Raw genomic sequence first — 21,458 nt, 5'->3', positions numbered from 1 at the left:
CGGAAGAGATTGATTGGAAAATAAATTGATTATTTATCAAAGTGTGTGCGGCTAACATGTCTAATAAGACCTGTTGTCCACTGCAGCCAATTCATCCTTCCATACTCCTCTAATGTGTTTTGTACCTGTGATTAAAGTGATTCCAATGAGAACTTCAATCGTCTTATAGGGTTATATACTGTATATCAGATATCGTGTCACTGCTGCCAATGACCTAATTGCAACCAATTCGATTTAGATCTCAGTAGAATGAATACTTGCACCTGAATTTATGCTGAAAAGTTCTTAACTTACACACTTTAATAAATATTCCTCAAAGTCCTCTTTTTTTTTTGTGTTTTATTCTCTTTTAAGGCAGAACTTTACGCATAACAATTTGATAAAAACATACATAGCAAGAACATACGTTGCACATTAATAATTTATGCAACTAAAATTAGTGTGTGCTGTAAATTGCCTACAGCATTGCTCTTGTTTCAGCTTGCTGGAGGTTGCCATTTTTCTGAAGCCAAGAGCCCCTGAGCAGCAGTAAATCTTTAGGCTGTCAGCAGATCTGCCTCTAGTGGCTCTGATTTTCAGCACAATGCCAAACATGAAGAGCAACTGAGCATGAGCAGAGCAGGGTGAGACCATGTATTACTGGATTAGGCAGTAGTTGCACAGTATAGGCACTTATTTTAAATGTTTTACATAGTTATACCAGCAAAAGGGGCCATCCTGAAGTGATCTAGCAGGACTTCATTTTCTGACTAACGTTCCATTTGAAGTATCTGTATTACTTAAAGCGGTACTTCAGCCAATTTTTTTCCCCTGTTCAGTGGGACTGTGCCCGCACTGTATGGGTTAACTGCTCGTTTTTGTTCTAGGGGAGAGGACAGTGGAAATATACTTGTGATTGCCGATCCTCCCTGAGCAAGACCGGTTCAGCACTCACTGCTGGACCGTGGGGGAGCGCGGTTTTCTGGAGGATCGGAGGATCAGAAGTATGAGCTTTGTGCTCACCCCTAGAAAAAAACAAGTGGTTGATCCAGTGCATGCACGGCCACACTGCATGAAGAAGAAAACAAAATGCCCGTGGTCGGGCTTTAAGCAGGCCATGTGGGCTGTAGGCTGAACAAAAGAAATGTAACAGATTCCTCCCTCCTTGCTAAATAGTGCAGATGCACCACCAGCTGTCAAAAGCGCCCAGAGGCGATTAAGTTCGCATGTGCTGCGCTATATAAGTTTTCATTCATTCATTCATTCAAAATAACCAAACAGTGCCTACATTTAATTGGATGTTCAGCCGACTGTGTCCTTTGATTTTTATTTTTTTTTAATTGAAGGATGTTGGGTGAAGTGGTGTAAACATCATCTAATTTCGGTTGGTTCATTGGGATCCAGCAAAATTCACTCTGTGTTTGACCAGCTTTATTGTTTGCAGACTGTTACCCTCTAAAATGCCCTATGCTAATTGTGACTACCCAGGTAAATCTTTATAAACCATTGCAGAATTGATCTTTCCAAATAAGAAGTGCTGAATGGTAATAGTATTATCCTATTATAGATTTCATGTGTAACTGAGATCTTTGCTTTGTGGGTTTACCTCTTTCTTTGCTATTGAGTTTATGCATTTAGATCCTATTGCACCATATTTTGTGTCGCTGACTTGATTTTATCTTTTTAATTAGATTCTCCGAAGAAATCGGCTCTGGTTTAATTGAAGTAATCTCTCCTCCTGCTGCCTATTATCCAGATCTGACAAATTTAAAGGAAACCTTTGGAGATTCAAAGGAGAGAGTCAGGTATGTCAAAGAAAATACACCAGTGGTCTCCAAACTGTGTCCCGGGGGGCCAGATGTGGCCCGTTGCTTGCCTTTATTTGGCCCTTGGGGCACTATTCCTCCCACTGATACTAGACACTACTCTGGCAACTGATATCAACATTGGGATGCCATTTCTCCCACTGGCAACAACAATGGGGCACCATTGCTGACCCTAATATCAAAGGTTTACTCTCAGGCCTCGTACACACGACCGAGTTTCTCGGCAAAAAACTTGCTGGGTTTTTTTTTTTGCCGAGGAAACCGGTCGTATGTACATTTTTCGACGAGGAAACTGTCGAGGATCCCGTCGAGACAAAAAGAGAGCATGTCTTCTTTTTTCTCGACGGGAATGGAGAAACTTGCCTTGTCGAGTTCCTCGACAGCCTAACAAGGAGCTCGACGAGGAAAACGGTGTGTTTTGCCCGTCGAGTTCCTCGGTCGTGTGTACGAGGCTTAACTCCCAATTCCCATAGTTTGAGTCTTAAGGACAAAAAAACTGGCCCTTTGATTAGAAGGTTTGGAAACCCTTGACCTACACGGTATACTGTAGTTTAGATGTGAAAAAAATAAGTTTGTTGCATTACATTTTTTTTTTTTTTTGTTCTTCCTATCTGTAAAAATTATAAAGGCGTTTTGTTTAGTGCAAATGGATAAGTATGGTGTGTTTCCAGTCAGCACATATTTGAGTTAGAAGTACAGTGCTTACTTTTGAAACCAAACTCCAGATAGATATACAGTGCACCTGAAAAGTATTCACAGAACTTCACTTTTTCCACATTATGTTATGTTGCAGCCTTATTCCAAAATATATTAAGTTAATTATTTTCCTCAAAACTCTACAAACAATACCCCATAATGACAACGTGAAAGAAAATTGTTTGAAATCTTTGCAAATTTATTAAAAATGAAAAACAAAAAAAATCACATTTACATAAGTATTCACAGCCTTTGTCACCAATTTGCACCTTTGTCACCAATTACAGCCTCAAGTCTTTTTGAGTATGATGCTACAAGTTTGACACACCTATTTTTGGGCAGTTTCTCCCATTCTTCTTTGCAGGACCTCTTAAGCTCCATCAGATTGGATGGGGAGCATCAGGGCGCAGCCATTTTCAGACCCTAGGACATTCAGAGTTGTCCCGTAGTCACCTCTTTTGATATCTTGGCTGGGTGCTTAGGATCATTGTTCAGAAAGCTCTGAAGCAGATTTTCATCAAGGATGTCTCTGTACATTGCTGCATTCATCTTTCCCTTGTCCCTGACTAGTCTCCCAGTCCCTGTCGCTGAAAAACAACCCCAAAGCATGATGCTGCCACCACCATGTTTCACTGTAGGGATGGTATTGGCCAGGTGATGAGTGGTGCCTGGTTTCATTCAGACATGACACTTGCAATTCTTGTCAAAGAGTTAACCTTTGTTTTATCAGACCAGGTCATGGTCTGAGAGTCCTTCAGGTGCCCTTTGGCAAACTCCAGGTGGGCTGTCATGTGCCTTTTTACTGAGGAGGGACTTCCGTCTGGCCACTACAGACCGTACAGGCCTGATTGGTGGAGTGCTGCAGAGATGGTTGTTCTTTTGAACCCCTGAGCTCTGTCAGAGTGACCATTGGGTTCTTTGTCACCTCCATGACTAAGGCTCTTCTACCCCAATTGCTTAGTTTGCCCGGACGGCCCACTTTAGGAAGAGTCCTGATCTTTACAAACTTCTTGCATTTATGGATGATGGAGGCCACTGTGCTCTTTGGGACCTTCAATGCTGCAAAAAAAATTCTGTATCCTTCCCTGGATCTGTGCCTCAATACAATCCTATCTTGGAGGTCTACAGACAATTCCTTGGACTTCAAGGCTTGGTTTGTGCCCTGACATGCACTGTTAACTGTGCATGCACTGTGAACTATGTGCCTTTCCAAATCCTGTCCAATCAACTGAATTTGCCACAGGTGGACTCCAATCAAGTTGAAGAAACATATCAAGGATGATCAGTGGAAACAGGATACACCCTGATAGTCAAGGCAAAGGCTGTGAATACTTATGTACATGTGATTTTTTATTTTATTTTTTATTATTGTACCCTGATGGTCAAGGCAAAGGCTGTGAATACTTATGCACATGTGATTTTTATTTTATTTTTTTATTATTTTTTAATAAATTTGCAAAGATTGCAAACAAACTTCTTTCACATTGTCATTATGGGGAATTGTTTGTAGAATTTTGAGGAGAATAATGAATTTAATCAATTTTGGAATAAGGCTATAAACAAAATGTGGAAAAGGTGAAGAGCTGTGAATACTTTCTGGCTGCATTTTAGAAGGTACACATTTCTTTTTTTTTTTTTTAATACATGTAGTGTAAGTACATGAGTTTGATGTGCAGTACCTGTACAGCCAAGCTCAGAGTTTAAGAGGGAGAAGCTGCACAGTTATGCTGAAGTGCAAGAACATGCTGATAGCAAGGAAGAAGAGAGTGAGAGAGATGAACTCATCAGTCTTCTGCTTTCCCTTTACTGTCCAGTCACAGGCTGGGGGTGGGACAAAGTCAGTAGGTGTTAAGAGCAGCAGAGAAACAAAGTCTCCTGCATTGCCATACAAGCCTGTTCAGTGTGGCAGCGCTGTGTAAATTAAGGACTGGATTGACAGAAATACAAACTCTTTATCATGTGAATCCTCTCCTTTGCATGTATTCCATATGTTTTTATTTTGTTACTTTGCCTGGAATTCCGCTTTAAATAAATGTTTGATGTTCCTTTCATGCTTGTTTTTTTTCCATATTTTGTAATTGGTTTCAGGTTTAGGCATTTGTCAATTTGTATTTGCACTGAAGTATACATTTTATGTGGACTTAAAAAATGAATTATAAAAATGTCTTCTAATGTTTCTTTGTCTTCTTACAGATGGAGAACCAAACAGAATTTAGACTATTGCTTTCTTATGATGTATGCTCAGCGGAAGGGTATTTATTACATTCAGGTAATTATTTTCTGTTTAGATAATTCGATGTACTGGTAACAACTGCAATTTAGTGTGCAAAAAGTAGCCTTTTGATCTTACTATGTATGTATGTGTGCAGCACATGTAAATATTCTGAAATGCTCAGCTTCTTGCTGAGGTCACTTTGGCAGCCACATTTAAAACCTGTTTATATATGTATATATGTTTGTGTGTGTGTGTGTATAAATGTGTATTTTGTAAGTGGGATGGGTTCACCTGGTAATGGTGGTAGTAGTAAATCTTGCACAAGACAGGGACAGCCAAGAACAGTCCAAGCAAGTTTGTCCAGTACTTTTTTTCTTATGAAGGCAGTGAACAAACCTGGTTTTGTTGCAGGACGGCTTGTCCCATAGCATTAAAAAAAAACATGCTTGTTGGAGCATCTAACTAAACTCAGGTCAATTCTTGACTAACAGGGTACCCCCTCCCCAAAGCATTAGAGTGTACCCCGAAGCAGGCAGCTCTATCTTTTTAGTTGTCAGCCTTTTAGTTTTAGTCAGCCTTTTTAGCAGGCAGCAAAGTTTCAAAGGAGAGAGAGAGAGAGAAGAAGAAGAAAAAAAAACAACAGTGAGCTGACATATAATAAGGCCAGTGTGCAGCAGAGACTAATAACAAAGTCTGGCTACCAGCCAGGTAAAAAGTGGACCTGGAAGTCAACACACCCAGCCAAAGTTCTACAAAGACTCCAGTTTATGGCCAGATACTCCGAGAGAGTTCCTCTCTGCAGGGGTAGTGTCTGGCTGAAGTATAATACTGGATGTTCTTCCTGGTAATTTCCAAAGGACAAGACTGGCTTCAGCTCTTGTAAAGCTCTCTCTCGTTCATTTCATTTCACCATGCTGGACATGCTCCCTTTGGTGAGATCAGTAAGTGGTGCTGCTACAGTTGCAAAGTTAGGCTCAAACCCTAGTAGCATCCTACAAGCCTTATAAAGGCTCTCAACAAGGCTGTCTCAACTGCCTTGGTCCAACTTTATTTGCTTCAATCTTGTCCATTGGAGGTTTTATGATGCCCCCCCTACCCAATGCTGTAGCCCAAATACCTGGCTTTTCTAGCCCCTTGGCACATTTTATTTATTTATGTATTTTATTTTTTGGCCTTACATATAGAATCTGAAACTGCCTGGACTTTCTGTTGGTGGGAATCCCAGTCAACACCAAAAATAACATTATCTAGATGTTTGTGAAGGTTCTTGTCTATCTGGGCCAGAGTATATCTAGTAGTAATTAGTCACATACAACTGGATTTGTTCTGTAATATTGAAAATGTTTCATTGCTTATTGAAGTCATTTCTTCAGTTTTTAATGAGTGTCACACAATACTCCAGCATTTAATTCCAGACATGTAACAGCCATCACTAACTAAATTCTAGTGAACCCAATTGCCTTCAGAAGTCACCTACTTAGTAAATGGAGTCCACCTGTATGTAATTTAATCTCATTATAAATACAGCCGTTCTCCTTCAAAGGTTTGTTAGAGAACCTTGGTGAACAAACAACATAATGAAGGCCAAAGAACATGCTAGACAGGACAAGGATAACGTTTTGGAGAAGTTTAAAGCAGAGTTAGGTTATTAAAAATATCCCAAGCTTTGAAAATCTCACAGAGCACTGTTCTATCCATCATCCGACTATGGAAAGAGTATGGCACAACTGCAAACCTACCAAGACATGGCCGTCCACCTAAACTGACAGGCCGGGCAAGGAAAGCATTAATCGGAGAGGCAGCCAAGAGGCCCATGGTAACTCTGGAGGAGCTGCAGAGATCCACAGCTCAGGTGGGAGAATCTGTCCACAGGACAACTATTAGTCGTGCACTCCACAAATCTGAGCTTTATGGAAGAGTGGCAAGAAGAAAGTCATCGCTGATAGAAAGTCATAAGAAGTCCCATTTGCGGTTCGTGAGAGGCCATGTGGGGGACACAGCAAACATTGTCGAAGAAGGTGCTCTGGTCAGATGTGACCAAAATTTTACTTTTTGGCCTAATGGCAAAACGCTACGTGTGGCAAAACACTAACAGTGCACATCACTCTGAACACACCATCCCCACTGTGAAACACGGTGGTGGCAGAATCATGTTGTGTGGATGCTTTTTTTCAGCAGGGACAGGGAAGCTGGTCAGTGTTGATGCGAAGATGGAAATATGGATGGTGTCAAATACAGGGAAATGTACACACAACCGCTTTTCATGACGAGAAAAATGCAATTTTTTAAATTGGTCATTAAAAACGATTGTGTGTAGGCTCCAGAGCATTTTTCTCTACGTGATCGCGGCAATACCTCACATGTGTGGTTTAAACACCGTTTTCATATGCCGGCGCTACTCACGTATACGTTAGCTTCTGCGCGCATGCTTGGCGGGACGGGGCGCGTTTTCTGGTTCCTAAATTTTTAGCTGGCTCCTAGATTCCGAACAAATTTGTCAAACCCTGCTTTTATATGCTCTCTGGTGTATTTCTGATGCGTTTAGATGCTCTCTGGTTATTTGTGATGCGTTTAGATGCACTGTGGCGAATATTTGATGCGTTTAGATGCACTGTGGTGTATACTTGATGCATTTAGATGCACGCTGGTATATAGAGGTAGACCGATATATCGGCCGCGCTGAGTGTGAAACTGACAAGTAACAGAGTGGAGAGAGAGAGGAACTGTCAGCTCGATGTCGGGGGTGGGACCCAGCAGCTATATTACACCCGCCAATGGGATGGTATCTGGGCAGGCCGCTATGTGTATTTCTTTCTAAAGCAGCTGAATCATTGGCTGGTGTAATTTAGCCCACCCCTAACATCAAGCTGACAGCTCCTCTCTGTTAGTTTCACACAGTTGCACTCGGCTTAGTGTGAAACCTGCCAGTGCCGCCAATCAGTGCCACCTGTCACTGCCAGCCAGTGGCACCCGCCAGTGAATGCCACTTGTCAGTGCCATCTGTCCCAAACTAGTGCCATCTGGCAGTTCCAAACCAGTGCCATCTGTCAGTTCCAAACCAGTGCCATCTGTCAGTTCCAAACCAGTGCCATCTGTCAGTTCCAAACCAGTGCCACCTGCCAGTTCCAAACCAGTGCCACCTGCCAGTGCCATCTGTACTGAGGACATAAAGTGTGTGCTAGAGTGACAGGAGTAAGCAAAAAGGAGTGGAGTGGGTGAGGTTTTTTTTTTGTTTTTGTTTTTGTTTTTTTAAATCGGCCACAAAAGTCGGCATCATATATCGGCAATTGGCCGCTCCAAATTTCTAAATATCGGCATCGGCCAGAGAAAAACCCATATCCGTCTACCTCTATATAGCGCTGCTATTTTTATTCCGTCGGAATCGCTGCGGTAGTCGGCCACTAGCGGTGCGGTATTAACCCCCGCTAGCGGCCGAAAAAAAGTTAATACCGCCCGCAATGCGCCTCTGCAGAGGCGCATTTCCGGCGGTATTACCGCGGAGCCCCATTGTTTTCAATGGGAAGGAGCGGTGAAGGAGTGGTATACACACCGCTTCTCTCACCGCTCCAAAGATGCTGCTTGCTTCTCCTGCCCCCCCCCTCAGTGCATACACGCCTTAGTGCAGACACCCCCCAGTAGTAAAGACAGAATCCCCCCCCCCCCCTCAGTGCAGACACCCCCCAGTATTACAGACAGTAACCCTCCCTCAGTGCAGACACCCCCCCCAGTAGTAAAGACAGAAGCCCCCCCCCCCTCAGTGCAGACACCCCCCAGTATTACAGACCGTAACCCCCCTCCTCAGTGCAGACACCCCCCAGTATTACAGACAGTAACCCTCCCTCAGTGCAGACACCCCCCCAGTAGTAAAGACAGAGCCCCCCCCCTCAGTAGTACAAACGCATCAAAAACACACCAGAGTGCCTCTAAATGCATTAGAAACACACCAGAGTGCATCTAAAGACATCAAAAACATACCAGAGTGCAACTAAACGCATCAAAAAACACACCAGTGTGCCTAATCATGTCGAGAAAAACGTAATTTTTTTCCATGACATTAAAAACGATCATGTGTACGCGGCATAAGAAAACCTGTTAGAGTCTGAAGAAGACTTGAGACTGGGGTGGAGGTTCACCTTCCAGCAGGACAACCACCCCTAAAAATACAGCCAGAGCTACAATGGAATGGTTTAGATCAAAGCATATTCATGTGTTAGAATGGCCCAGTCAAAGTACAGACCTAAATCCAACTGAGAATCTGTGGCAAGACTTGCTGTTCACAGACGCTCTCCATCTAATCTGACAGAGCTTGAGCTATTTTGGAAAGAAGAATGGGCAAACATTTCACTCTCTAGATGTGTAAAGTAGGTAGATACAGCCATAAAAAGACTTGCAGCTGTAATTGCAGTGAAAGTTGGTTCTACAAAGGTATTGACTTGGGGGGCTGAATACAAATGCACGCCACACTTTTCATATATTTATTTGTAAAGAATTTTGAAAACCATTCATCATTTTCCTTCCACTACATAGTTATGTGCCACTTTGTGTTGGTCTATCACATACAATCCCAATAAAATACATTTACATTTTTGTTTGTAATATGACAAAATGTGGAACATTTCAAGGGGTCTGAATACTTCATGAAGGCACTGTGTGTATCTATCTATCTATCTATCTATCTATCTATCTATCTATCTATCTATCTATCTATCTATCTATCTATCTATCTATCTATCTATCTATCTATATACTGTATATTAGCATCTCTGTTATTGATTTGGTAAAAAGTTCATTATATTTTATTCTTTATTGTTACAGCTTGAAGATGACATTGTTGCCAAACAGAATTACTTCAGTACGATCAAGAATTTTGCACTTCAGTTATCTTCAGAAGACTGGATGATTTTGGAATTTTCTCAGTTAGGATTCATTGGTAAGAAAGTTGAGATTTGCAGACTTCTGCATTTAACCTGTAGTTAATAGTTAAGCATTGAGTATAGCCAAACATGTTAGAGATGTATAGTTTCTGTGGAATTCATTTTTGTACATCTGCATGACATTGCATGATCTTGACCTTAAAGTGATATTAAAGGATCATGTTTTTTTTTTTTTTCCTAAATAACAAACATGTCACACTTACCTTAGTCTTGCACATAGCAGCCCCGATCCTCCTCTTCTCGGGTCTCCTGCCAGCACTCCTGGCCCCTCAGTTTTTCAGAATGCCCCCATAGCAAGCTGCTCTAAGCCACATAACACACACAGAGCATGGCTCGGCCCAGCCCGCCGCTACTTCCTCACTGGCTGAGCCTTACCCAATGAGGATGGAGAGACCCGGGAGAGCCGCTGCCCTTGTGCACATTGCTGGATCCAGATGGGGCTCAGGTAAGTATAAGGAGGGGCTGGAGGGGAAGCTGCAAACAGAAGGTTATTTTTATCTTAATGCATAAAATGTATCTAGGTAAAAATCCTTCAGGCTTTACAGACACTTCGATTTTTAACCGATGGTTGTGCCTACTAACGATTGGTTTTGACCTATCTGTTAGGAATCCATCGGTTAAATTTAAAGCAAGTTGGCTTTTTTTTAACCAATGGTTAAATAACCTATGGGGCCCACACACGATCGGTTTTGACCGATGAAAACTGTCCATCAGACCGTTGTCCTCTGTTTAACCGATCGTGTGTACGAGGCCTTAGGCAGTAAAGGGATTACAGGACTTGGTACTCAGTACTGCTTGGACCTTAAAGAAGGGAACACACCCCGAAAGCTCGTCCATCAATAATTACGGTATATATTAGTGCAAATAAAAAAAATATCACGGACAGTACTCAATTTTCTCTGTCACAATTGCACTAATACAGCTACAGTCACCTCAACTGTGATCTAGAAGCATTCACTTCTATAAGCTCCTTTCAGTCCTGTGTTTAAAAGTTGAGCCTTGTTGTGTGCCACCCTGAGCAGAGAGAATGATTGGCCTTCAGTCATTCATGAATGGGCCATCTGTGTCCTAGCTTAAACTACTGTAGATGCCATTGGCTAACTGCTTCTTAACAACTAATGCCACGTACACACGATCGGTTCGTCTGATGAAAACGGTCTGATGGACCGTTTTAATCAGAAGAACCGATCCTGTGTGGGCCCCATCGTTTTTTTTCCCCATCGGTGAAAAAACGTAGAACCTGTTTTTTTTTTGCAAAATATATTTTTATTAAGACAATAAAAGTAATCACAGGACATCAATCAAAAGAAACAGAGAGTGAATCTGTACTCCACGTGAACAGTTGAGAACTTGGCATCCTTGTATGGTGTACAAAAAAGTGCTCCCATGGGCCCATCATTAGCAAACACGACTGGATATTCCCCTCACCCTGTCACTCGCCGACACCGGAACTAGCAGAGGGGGGCCAAGTAAGCCTCCAACTAACCTCCACCCGCTCCTCCTCCGGCGAGCAACATACCCCAGCGCAAAGGTCACGCCAGGGCGGGGCCGAGATGCCAGCACAGCCGTGCTAGCCCTCTCAACAGTCTCTGGACACTACAGTAATGGGTCCGAAGTGAGCAAACCAGCAACTATATCGTTGTCTTAAACCCAACCTCCATACATTTATGCAAAAAAACAAGAAAATTCGTGGAGGGCAGAGACTAGAAGTGAGCAACAGAAAAAAGAGTAGTGATGGAAAAGGAAAGAGAAGAAGAGAAAAAAGAGGGGGAAAGAGGAGAAGAGAGAGATATCGGAGCATACCTGTTGTTCAGGTGATATATTGCGGGTCTGCATCGAGCGAGCCGATTCCGAGGCCGGGTCTCTCCCCCAACCCAAGGCTTCAGGGTTTCCCCTCTAACCGCGATCTAAGGGATGGTTCAGCTAATTCTAGTATGGCTAGGTCTAAACTCGAGGACAGTTCCCTTTGGTCGTTCGTACGTGCTAAGTGTGCCACCCACAGTGCCCACACTACTTCAAAGCGGTCTAGAGTATCCCTACAAGTCGCTATCCAATGTTCAGCTTCCCTGATGTCGTTTACCTTGGCCACCCATTCCTCCCTTGTCGGAATCTGCGGACGTTTCCAATAGATGGGGATTACACGTTTAGCCGCGTTAAGGAGATGCGGCAGTGCACTTTTTTTATACTTACTGATTGGAATTTGAGGTACATGAAGGAGGAAATGTGTCGGGTCGAGGGGGGTGTCAAGGTCCAGGGCCTCTTTTATTTGGCTCCTAATGTCCTCCCAGAAAGGACGAATTCGGGGACAGTCCCACCATATGTGCAGGAGTGTACCCCTGTGTCCGCACGCTCGCCAACATTGGTCCGAAATGGAGGGATAAATTCGCGCCAAGTCAGCTGGCACCCTGTACCAGCGCGTCAAAACTTTGTAATTCGTTTCTTGGGTTCTAGATTCCATCGAGCTGGAATGAGTGAGCCGGTACAGGTGAGCCAGCTGAGCTTCAGAGAACTGGGTCTGTAAGTCCCTCTCCCAACCCCGCACGTACGCCGGTTTGGGGTCGAGTGTGGCTGATCCAAGTAAGCGGTACATTTCGGACACCAGATGGGGAGGGGGGTCAGTTTCTATGAAGAGGCGTTCAAAAGGTGTGAGGGAGGTAATATCTCTAATAGAATGCCCATGTGCTTCGAAAAAATGGTGAAGCTGCCTATATCTCCAAAAGGACAACTGTGAACCGGTCTGTCTGGCCTGTAGGGACTCATAGCTAAGGAGTTTGCCGTTACTCATGAGCTTCCCGCAACTGGCGTCACCATCGTCTACCCACGAGCCAAAGAAGGCCATCTGCTCTCCCGGGGGGAACCAGAGAAACCCTCCCAGTGGAGCCAGTGGAGACACAGGAGGGGAAAGACCCAGGGACCTGTTAATTTTGTCCCAAACTGAGAGGGCGTGTACCGTCAGCGGGGAAGTAGTATCAGACAGTCCTCTATACTCCCGGGACAGCCAAGGTGCGTATGATAAGTTTCTCCCGGCTAAGCATTTTTCTAAAGAAACCCACAATTTGGATTGGGTGTGGAAGCGCCAGTTGAGGATCCTCTGCAAGGCTATCGCCCTATAGTACCTGACCACATCTGGGACCCCTAAGCCCCCAGCCTGTTTAGGGCGTTTCAGAATCCGTAGTGCAATGCGGGGTTTACATGCATTCCACACGAACCCCGAGATCATGCTAGAAATTCGGGTAAAGAAAACTTTTGGTAGGGGGATGGGCAGCATCTGGAGAAAGAAGAGTATTCGCGGTAATATGTTCATTTTGACGATGTTGATGCGGCCTAGCCAGGTGAAGGCAGTCTTAGTCCATTGGGCCAAATCTTTTTTTAATCGCGGCCAGTAAGGGAGGGTAATTGGCCGTGTATAGAGTGTCAAAACGGTCTGTCAATTGTATGCCCAAATATCTAAAGGAGGAACTGGCCCATGTAAAAGGGAAAGCTGACTGTAGTCTATCTGCCAGGGACTTAGGTATTTTGATAGGGAGGACCACTGATTGTAGAACCTGTTTTAAAATGATCTGATGGTTAAAAAACTGATAGAAAAAAAACGATCGTCTGTGGGGAAATCCATCAGTTAAAAATCAACGCATGCTCCGAATCAAGTTGACGCATGCTCGGAAGCATTGAACTTAATTTTTTTCAGCACGTCGTTGTGTTTTACGTCACCGCGTTCTGACACGATCATTTTTTTAACTGATGGTGTGTAGGCAAGACTGATGAAAGTCAGCTTCATCGGATATCTGATGAAAAAATTCATCAGACCGTTTTCATCGGATGAACCAAACGTGTGTACAGGGCATTAGACTGCTAGGTGGCAGAGGCTGACTGCAGAAGTAATTTTGTGTATGTGCCACCACATCATGAATGTTGGCCGCCTGCATTTTAGGATGCAAAGATGCTAAATGGCAGCGACTGCCTGTATCCTAGCAACTAAGCATGCTAGGTGGTAGGCGCTGCCTGTGTCTCAGCAACCAATAGGGTACATGTATGCTGGATACTGTATGCATGTAAACATTGAAACAATGTTGTGTGAGAGCTGTAGACCACCTGTATCCCAAGAAAGCTAGGCAACATGGTCTGTCTGCATCCTAGCAAAAAGGCAGCAGTGGTCTATTGTGTCTTGGCAACCAAGCGTGCTAGGCGACAGAAGTCACCTGTGTCCTAGTAACCAAGGATGCTAAGTGGCAGGGACTACATGTAACCTAGAAACCAGTAATGCTAGGCGGTAGGATTAGTGGTTATTTAGCAGGCCATATAGCAGTAAATCTTCTAAATGTAGGTAGCAATAGGCTGAGAACTAGTGTTGCTGATTTATCTCTGCTTTCTGAAAATGCAGTCAGTGGGGGAATGAAATTAAAAAATTGCAATCTGAATGAACAAGTTCGGTGTTCAGAGGTTATCTGTTAAATGTTGCCCAAATCATGGGTAAAACAATGGTACAGCACACTATAAGATTTGACTTGCATTACGTGTTCTAGCTCTGTGACATTGCATTGTCTGTTTCCATTTCAGGGAAAATGTTTCAAGCACCTGATATGACACTCATTGTTGAGTTCATTTTTATGTTCTATAAGGAGAAGCCCATTGATTGGCTCCTGGATCATATTTTATGGGTCAAGGTCTGCAACCCAGAAAAAGATGCAGTAAGTTGATTTCTTTATGTCAGGGGTAGGCAACCTTAAAGAGGTGGAGATCTACCTGCAAAACATGGGAGAAGTCAAATATCACTGGGCACAATGTCGCCTTCTCACACCTGATTAAAACATTGGGGCTGATTTACTATTAACAATGCGCTGCGCCGGTTCATGGCTTAATTAGTGCGCCAGATGAATCCTTAATTAGGCGCATAAACCGGTGCAGCAGAGGGCGCAATGCAATAATAAATATGTAAAGCCGCCAAACTCCCTTTAGAAGTCTATTGGAGAAATCAAGTGTTCATTTTAAAGGTTAATATGCTAGTTTTTGTCCTAAAAGGTGTTTGGGGACCCGAGTCCTGCCCCAGGGGACATGTATCAATGCATTTTTTTTTTTTTTAAACGGCTGTTTTTTTGGAAGCAGTGAATTTAATAATGCTTAAAGTGCAACAATAAAAGTGAAATATTCCTTTTAACTTCGTACCTAGGGGGGTGTATAATATGCATGTAAATGAGCGCGCGTTTCCAGTGGTTAGAACGGTCTCTGCACAAAATGACATTCTGAAGGGAAAAAAGTCATTTAAAATCACTCGCGGCTATTATGGATTGTCGGCTCCCAGCAATTCAGAACAAATTCATTCATAAAAAACAAAACGTGGTGTTCCCCCAAATATCCATACAAGGCCCTTCAGGTCTGGTATGGATTTTAAAGGGGAACTCCACCCCAAATTTTTGAAAAATAAATGGCGTGGAGTTCCCCCAAAAATCCACACCAGATCCCTTATCCGAGCACACAACCTGGCCGGCCGCAGAAAAGAGGGGGGGACGAGAGGGCGCCCCCCCCCTCTCCTGAACCGTACCAGGCCACATGCCCTCAACATGGGGAGGATGCTTTGGGCCCCCCCCAAAGCACCTTGTCCCCATGTTGATGGCGACAAGGGCCTCATCCCCACAACCCTGGCCGGTGGTTGTGGGGGTCTGCGGGCGGGGGGCTTATCGGATACTGGAAGACCCCTTTAACAAAGGGGCCCCCAGATCCCGGCCTCCCCCTGTGTGAAATGGTAATGGGATACATTGTACCTCTACCATTTCACCCAAAAAAAGTGTAAAAAATGACAATAGCCGGTTTTTGACAATTCCTTTATTAATGTCTTCTTTCCGCGCTTCTTCTTCTCCCATCTTCTTCTTTTCTGCATTCATTCGGGTTTCTTCCTCCATCTTCTTCTTCCTCTGCTTCTTTCTTGGGTCTTCTCGTCCGCATCTTGCACCGGCTTCTTCCTCCGTCTTCTTCTCCTTCCTTCGGTCTTCTCGTCCGCATCTTGCACGGCTTCTTCTTCCCCGGACGACCTGCTTCCAATTGAAGTTCCCGCCGTGTGATGCTCCTGTTCTTCTGACAGTTCTTTTATTACTGAGAACGCAACGTCATCGGTGACCCCGCCCCCTCTGACGCCACGGGGAAAGCCATAAGATACCGTCCCCCACCCTATGTGAATAAGTATGGGGTACATCCGTACCCCAACCCATTCACCTGGGGGGAAAATGTTAAAGGGTTTGTAAAGGAAAAAAGGATTTTTTTTTATCCTAATAGCTTCCTTTACCTTAATGCAGTGCTGTTTTCATGTCCTCATTGTTAGTTTTTGATCTCAAGTTGCTGTAATTCTTCTCTGATCTCCACACTTCCTGGTTGTCTGTTTCCTGATAACCACAGTACTGGGAGCTTTCTCTCTGTGGTCACTAATCAAGGAGGTGTGATTACTGTGTGTCTAAAACCCCTTAGCGCCAATCAGTTTCGTTTTACAAAAACGAAACTGAAACTCTAGGTACATTATATGATTTGATTTTTATCTAGTTTTAATCATTTTTAAAAGAAATCAGTTAACTATTATGTCTCTATACCCTGTCATTTCAGCAAAAAAAAAATTCCTTTACAACTCCTTTAAGTTAAAAAAACACACTACACTGATTTTTGAAGTAATTTATTAGTCAGCTGGGGGGTCTTCTGCCGGACCCCCCTTCCCCCTTTAAGCTCCTTTACATGGGGGGGGGGGTGCGCCCGATCTTCTCAGTTGTTTTCTGCCGGGGGGGGGGGAGCCGGACTTCACAGCCACCTTCTGCCGCGGCCCCCTCCCCTTTAAGCTCTTTTACATGGGGGGGGGGGGGTGCGCTGCGCTCGGTCTTCTTGGTCGTTTTCTGCCGGAGGGGAGCCGGTCTTCTCCTCCGCTGTCTTCTCTGTTCCCTCTTCTGCCGGGCTCCACCGTGGGGGCCTGGTCTTCTCCTCCGCTGTCTTCTCTCTTCCCTCTTCTGCCGGGCTCCACCACGGGGGCCCGGTCTTCTCCGCTGTCTTGTTCCATCTTCTAGCGATGTTGACACAACAAGCTCTCTCGCTGTAATGCCGTGTGAGCGTTACGCAACGACTTAGGCATTGGGCGTGGTCACCGGGTGATGCCACCCGGCGACCCCACCCCTTGTTACATCACATTCCCATCATGCCCCGGGAATCTGATGTAACAAAGGGTGGCATCACCTGGTGACCGCGCCCCATGCCTATATAAGTATTTGCGCAATGCTCACACGGCATTACAGCGGGAGAGCTCGTTGTGTCAACATCGCTAGAAGAGAAGACCGGGCCCACGCAGTGGAGCTCGGCAGAAGAGGGAACAGAGAAGACAACGGAGGAGAAGACCGGGCCCCCGCGGTGGAGCCCGGCAGAAGAGAGAACAGAGAAGACCGACTCCCCCCCCTGGCAGAAGGCGGCAGTGAAGTCTGGGCCTACCCCCCCCTGTAAAAGAGCTTAAAGAAGAAAGGGAGGGTCCGGCAGAAGACCCCCCAGCTGACTAATAAATTACTTAAAAAATGTGTGTAGTGTGTTTTTTTAACTTAACATTTTTCCCCCAGGTGAATGGGTAGGGGTACGATGTACCCCATACTCATTCACATAGGATGGGGGGCCAGCATCTGGGGGCCACCTTATTAAAGTGGGCTCCCAGATTCCGATAAGCCCCTGCCCGCAGACCCCGACAACCAATGGCCAGGGTAGTCGGGAAGAGGCCCTTGTCTCCATCGACATGGGGGACAAGAGTGCTTTGGGGTGGGGGGTGCAGTGCAAAGCACCCACCCCCCCATGTTGAGAGCATGCGGTCTGGTGTGGCTCAGGAGGGGGGGGCACTCGCTCGTCCCCACCCCCATTCCTGTCCGGCCAGGCGGCGTGCTCGGATAAGGGTTTGGTATGGATTTTCGGCGTAGGAGTTCCCCCTTACATTCCATACCAAACCTAAGGGCCTGATATGCTCCCGAAGGGGAACCCACGTCGTTTTTTTTTTTTTATTTGGTGCGGAGTTCCCCTTCATAATCAGCGTAAGCTAAAACCGATTTGGGCATTCACGTGCGCCGCTTCAAGCCACGCAAAGGCCGCTACGCCGCTTGATATTTACCAATATTTTACCGGCGTGCGTGATTGTCTGAATTTGCCGCTCGCACATGCGCAGTACGCAAATAAAACCTCCCGCAGGTTTAAATGTACTAGCAGCCACTCGCTTTCACAAAAGTCACTTTCACTTTCAATTTGGCCCGTAAATGTTAAACAAACACATGTCACTACACTTCCCCACATCATCCCACATCCCCCCTCTAATAAACTCACTCCCAAACACTTTCACGTTACATTTCCAAATGCCGTGCGCCAGGTCCATAGGGGCGCACCATGCGCCCCCTCCTGGGCGCACTCGGCATTATAGTAAATAAGGAATTGTGCTGCTTTGGCAGTGCATTCCTTTAGTAAATGCCAAAACGGCTGTTGCTCCAGCCTTTGCTCCATGAATCATGGAGCAAAGGCTTGGTAAATCCGTCCCTTTGTGTTACAATCATGTGCATTTCACGGCAATCATGGGTTTAAATCTAGTGGTGAGGAGGCAAAATATTGCCTCCTTACCACCTGTCAAACAGGTGCCTGCTGCACTTGTGAGTGAGCCCTTACGGCTTGCTCACATGTAAAGTTGAGGGGTGGTAAAATTCCTACCCCCTTTAGCTGCTAAGACAGCAGCCAATGGTGTGCACATGATACCGCATCAGGAATTAAGCCCCCTGGGTGCTACTGCCTGCCAATCACGGCCCATTCAAGTAAATAGGGTCACTCTGCAAGTGCCCCACAACTGCATGCTTCTGCAGGGTTAAAGCAGGTGTTGAGAAAGCAACACAACACTACCTGCTTTAACTCCTTGTTTGCTGTACTTCACAAGGTTGCAGGGCACTTGCAGAGTGACCTCATTCACTTGAATGGGTCATGCTTGGCAGGTGCTACACCCACAAACCATGACAGGGCATATCACTCCTGCTGCGCATGTGACATGGGTGGGGGTAATAAAGACATTGTAACATTTTATTTTTTATTTTACCACCCCCAAACTGTATATGTAAATGAACCCTTGCCCCCTGTTCCAACCACTGAATGTGGCTTTGAAATCAGCGCGATTTTCAAAGCCACATGACAGTGCAATTTCATCTGCGGCCTGCTGACATCTGCACGATTTTCAGTACAGATGTCAATGCAAGTCGCATATGAAATTGCGAAAAATAGTGTAGGAACTATTTTTCAAATTGAGCTATTGGAAATCACACCTATTAAGATGGTGCCGTAGAAAGAAAGGCATTAGATGCGACTTCAGGTGTGTTTTGTAAGTTGCATGTCGCACTGGTGTGAACAGGGGCTCACTGTTCAGAGCCCCCTATAAGGCTGCTTTTACACTGATGTGCTGCGGTTTTCCTTTCATTTGGAAAGTGCACACAACCTGTAGGAAAACTGCAGTAACACTGCACTGCACCCACAGTGTGTGTAAACCACAGCGCATCAATGTAAAAGCCTTATACTATTATGCCCAGTGTATTACTTCACACTGACCTGAAGATCTCTTCTTTCCTGTTGCTGGCACCACTCTGTGGCACCACATTTGTTGTTGCTCTGGCAACAAAAGCTTATCATCTGATCTTCCTTTGGAACCTTGGTCCTTCGATAGAAGTTGTTTTGTGCCAGAACTTTGTGCTGCTATTTGTTGTTGTAAATTAACTTTTGTATTCTGTACGTATACGGGTTAATTCAATTGTATTAATTGAAGTATTTTGCTTTTTCCCCTAAGAAACATTGTGACAGGCAAAAATCAAATCTTCGAATCCGCTTCCGGCCATCTTTGTTCCAGCATGTCGGCCTGCACTCTTCTTTGGCAGGGAAACTACAAAAACTCACAGTAAGTTGTAGCTTGGATTTTACACACAGTCTTTACAGTCTTATAACTGGACATACTTGTAGATATATTTATTTGTTTAACATTACATTAGGGAAGTAAATTGATTGCAACACACATGGAGATTAAAGATTGCTCCTGAAAATGCTGTTTAGACATACATTTGACCAGGGCTTTTTTTCAGCAGGAACACAGGGAAACACAGTTTCGGCACCTCCAGAACTGAATGTATTAAATGGCAAGGGGTGCTGCGGTTGAGTGTTGTGTTGCTGGGGGGTCAATCGTTGTTGTGAAGGATCTACTGTTGCAGGAAGGGTCATTGCTGGCTACTTGGGAATCTATTGTTGCTGGAGAAGATCTATTTTTGTGGCGGAAGGGGGGGGTTTATTGTTGCTGGGGAGGTCTATGCACGTGGTTTTCTGTTGCACGTGGGGGGGTTCTATCGTTGGCTGGGGTCTTATGTTGCTGGGGAGGTCTATTGTTGCTGGTGGGTGTTTTATTGTTGCTGGGGGTGAGTCTTATGTTGAAGGGGGCCAATCGTTGCTGGGAGGGATCTACTATTGAGGGGGGGGTCTAATGTTTCTGGCTGCTGGAGGGTCTATTGATGCTGGCTTTTAGGAGTCCATTGTTGCTGGGGTGGATCTCTTGTAGCTGGGATTGCTAAATCTATTTTACTGCCTTTTTTGGAAACCAGTTCCTTACCAAATACTTGGTACCACAAAATTTATACTTGGTTCTGTATTCTCTAAAATGGGTGGTACTGGGAGGTAGGTAAGGGGTGGAAACAAGGAACAGTGCTCGGAGGTAGGTAGGGGACAGAGTCAAGGGGTGTCTCAGAAGGGAGGAGTTTCTTCCCCTATTCTGAGAAAAAAGCCCTACATTTGACAATAAACACAACATCCAACAGATACTTTCCAGTATTTTTAATGATTGTTGTGGAAATTGTCTGGTACTAGTTTAATGGGTTAGCTAAGTTCAATCACCCATTGGTTTTTCTGTATCCAAGAGACTAAATGCATGATTTCTGCAGTTCCAGGTGGGCATACCTGCCACAGTCAATGCATTAGGAGTTGCGGGGGGGTCACTCATTTGCTTAGTATTTTCATTAAACATTATGAAGAATGCAGCTTGAGGAGTGAGATTTCTTATGCTCCAGGAAGTATAATCTGCATCTATGGCAGCTTTAAAATCCAGAACCATAACAAATTTGTGAGTAATTCACAATGTCGGCAACAAGCTGAAATACAAGTTTAGCATAGACTGACACTTTTAAGCAGGGAAGAGCTTTAGTCCAAAACCTGAAGTTGGCTGTATTGCTGGGCCAATACGTTTTGGGAGGGAGATTCCCTGCCCTGCAGCTGCCCGTATACCAGGGGGTGCCCAAACTTTTTTCAAAGAGGGCCAGATTTCATGAAGTGAACATGCGTAAGGGCCGACCATTTTGCCTGACATTCTTTGAACCATTAAAATTTGGTTTAATGCCGCGTACACATGATCATTTTTCTGCATGAAAAAAACTATGGGCGGCGTAACGTATTTCATTTACGTTACGCCGCCGCAAGTTTTACAGGCAAGTGCTTGATTCACAAAGAACTTACCTGTAAAGTTGCGGCGGCGTATCGTAAATCACCCGGCGCAAGCCCGCCTAATACAAATTAGCCGGGTAGGGGGCGTGAAGCATTTAAATTAAGCGCGTTCCCACGCCGAACGTACTGCGCATGCGCCGTCCGGAAAATATCCCAGGGTGCATTGCTCCAAATGACGTCACAAGGACGTCATTGGTTTCGACGTGAACGTAAATGGCGTCCAGCCCCATTCACGGACGACTTACGCAAACCACGTAAATTTTTTAATTTCGACGCATGAACGACGGCCATACTTAACATTGGTTTCCCCTC

General features: G+C 44.8%; 1 protein-coding gene across 1 annotated transcript in view; it reads left to right on the top strand.

The window, feature by feature from the left end:
• The window catches only part of MGAT4A (alpha-1,3-mannosyl-glycoprotein 4-beta-N-acetylglucosaminyltransferase A), a 134,461-nt gene that overhangs the window by 97,885 nt on the left and 15,118 nt on the right, over window positions 1–21,458 (top strand). The window contains exons 7-11 of the mRNA XM_040336338.1: window positions 1,671–1,784; window positions 4,695–4,770; window positions 9,532–9,646; window positions 14,205–14,335; window positions 19,456–19,563. Of these exons, the coding sequence (XP_040192272.1) occupies window positions 1,671–1,784; window positions 4,695–4,770; window positions 9,532–9,646; window positions 14,205–14,335; window positions 19,456–19,563 (544 nt within the window). The remainder of the gene's footprint in view (window positions 1–1,670; window positions 1,785–4,694; window positions 4,771–9,531; window positions 9,647–14,204; window positions 14,336–19,455; window positions 19,564–21,458) is intronic.

Source organism: Rana temporaria, chromosome 2, assembly GCF_905171775.1.
Source record: "Rana temporaria chromosome 2, aRanTem1.1, whole genome shotgun sequence".
Lineage (NCBI taxonomy): Eukaryota > Metazoa > Chordata > Amphibia > Anura > Ranidae > Rana > Rana temporaria.
This window is presented reverse-complemented; position numbering and strand designations above follow the sequence as displayed.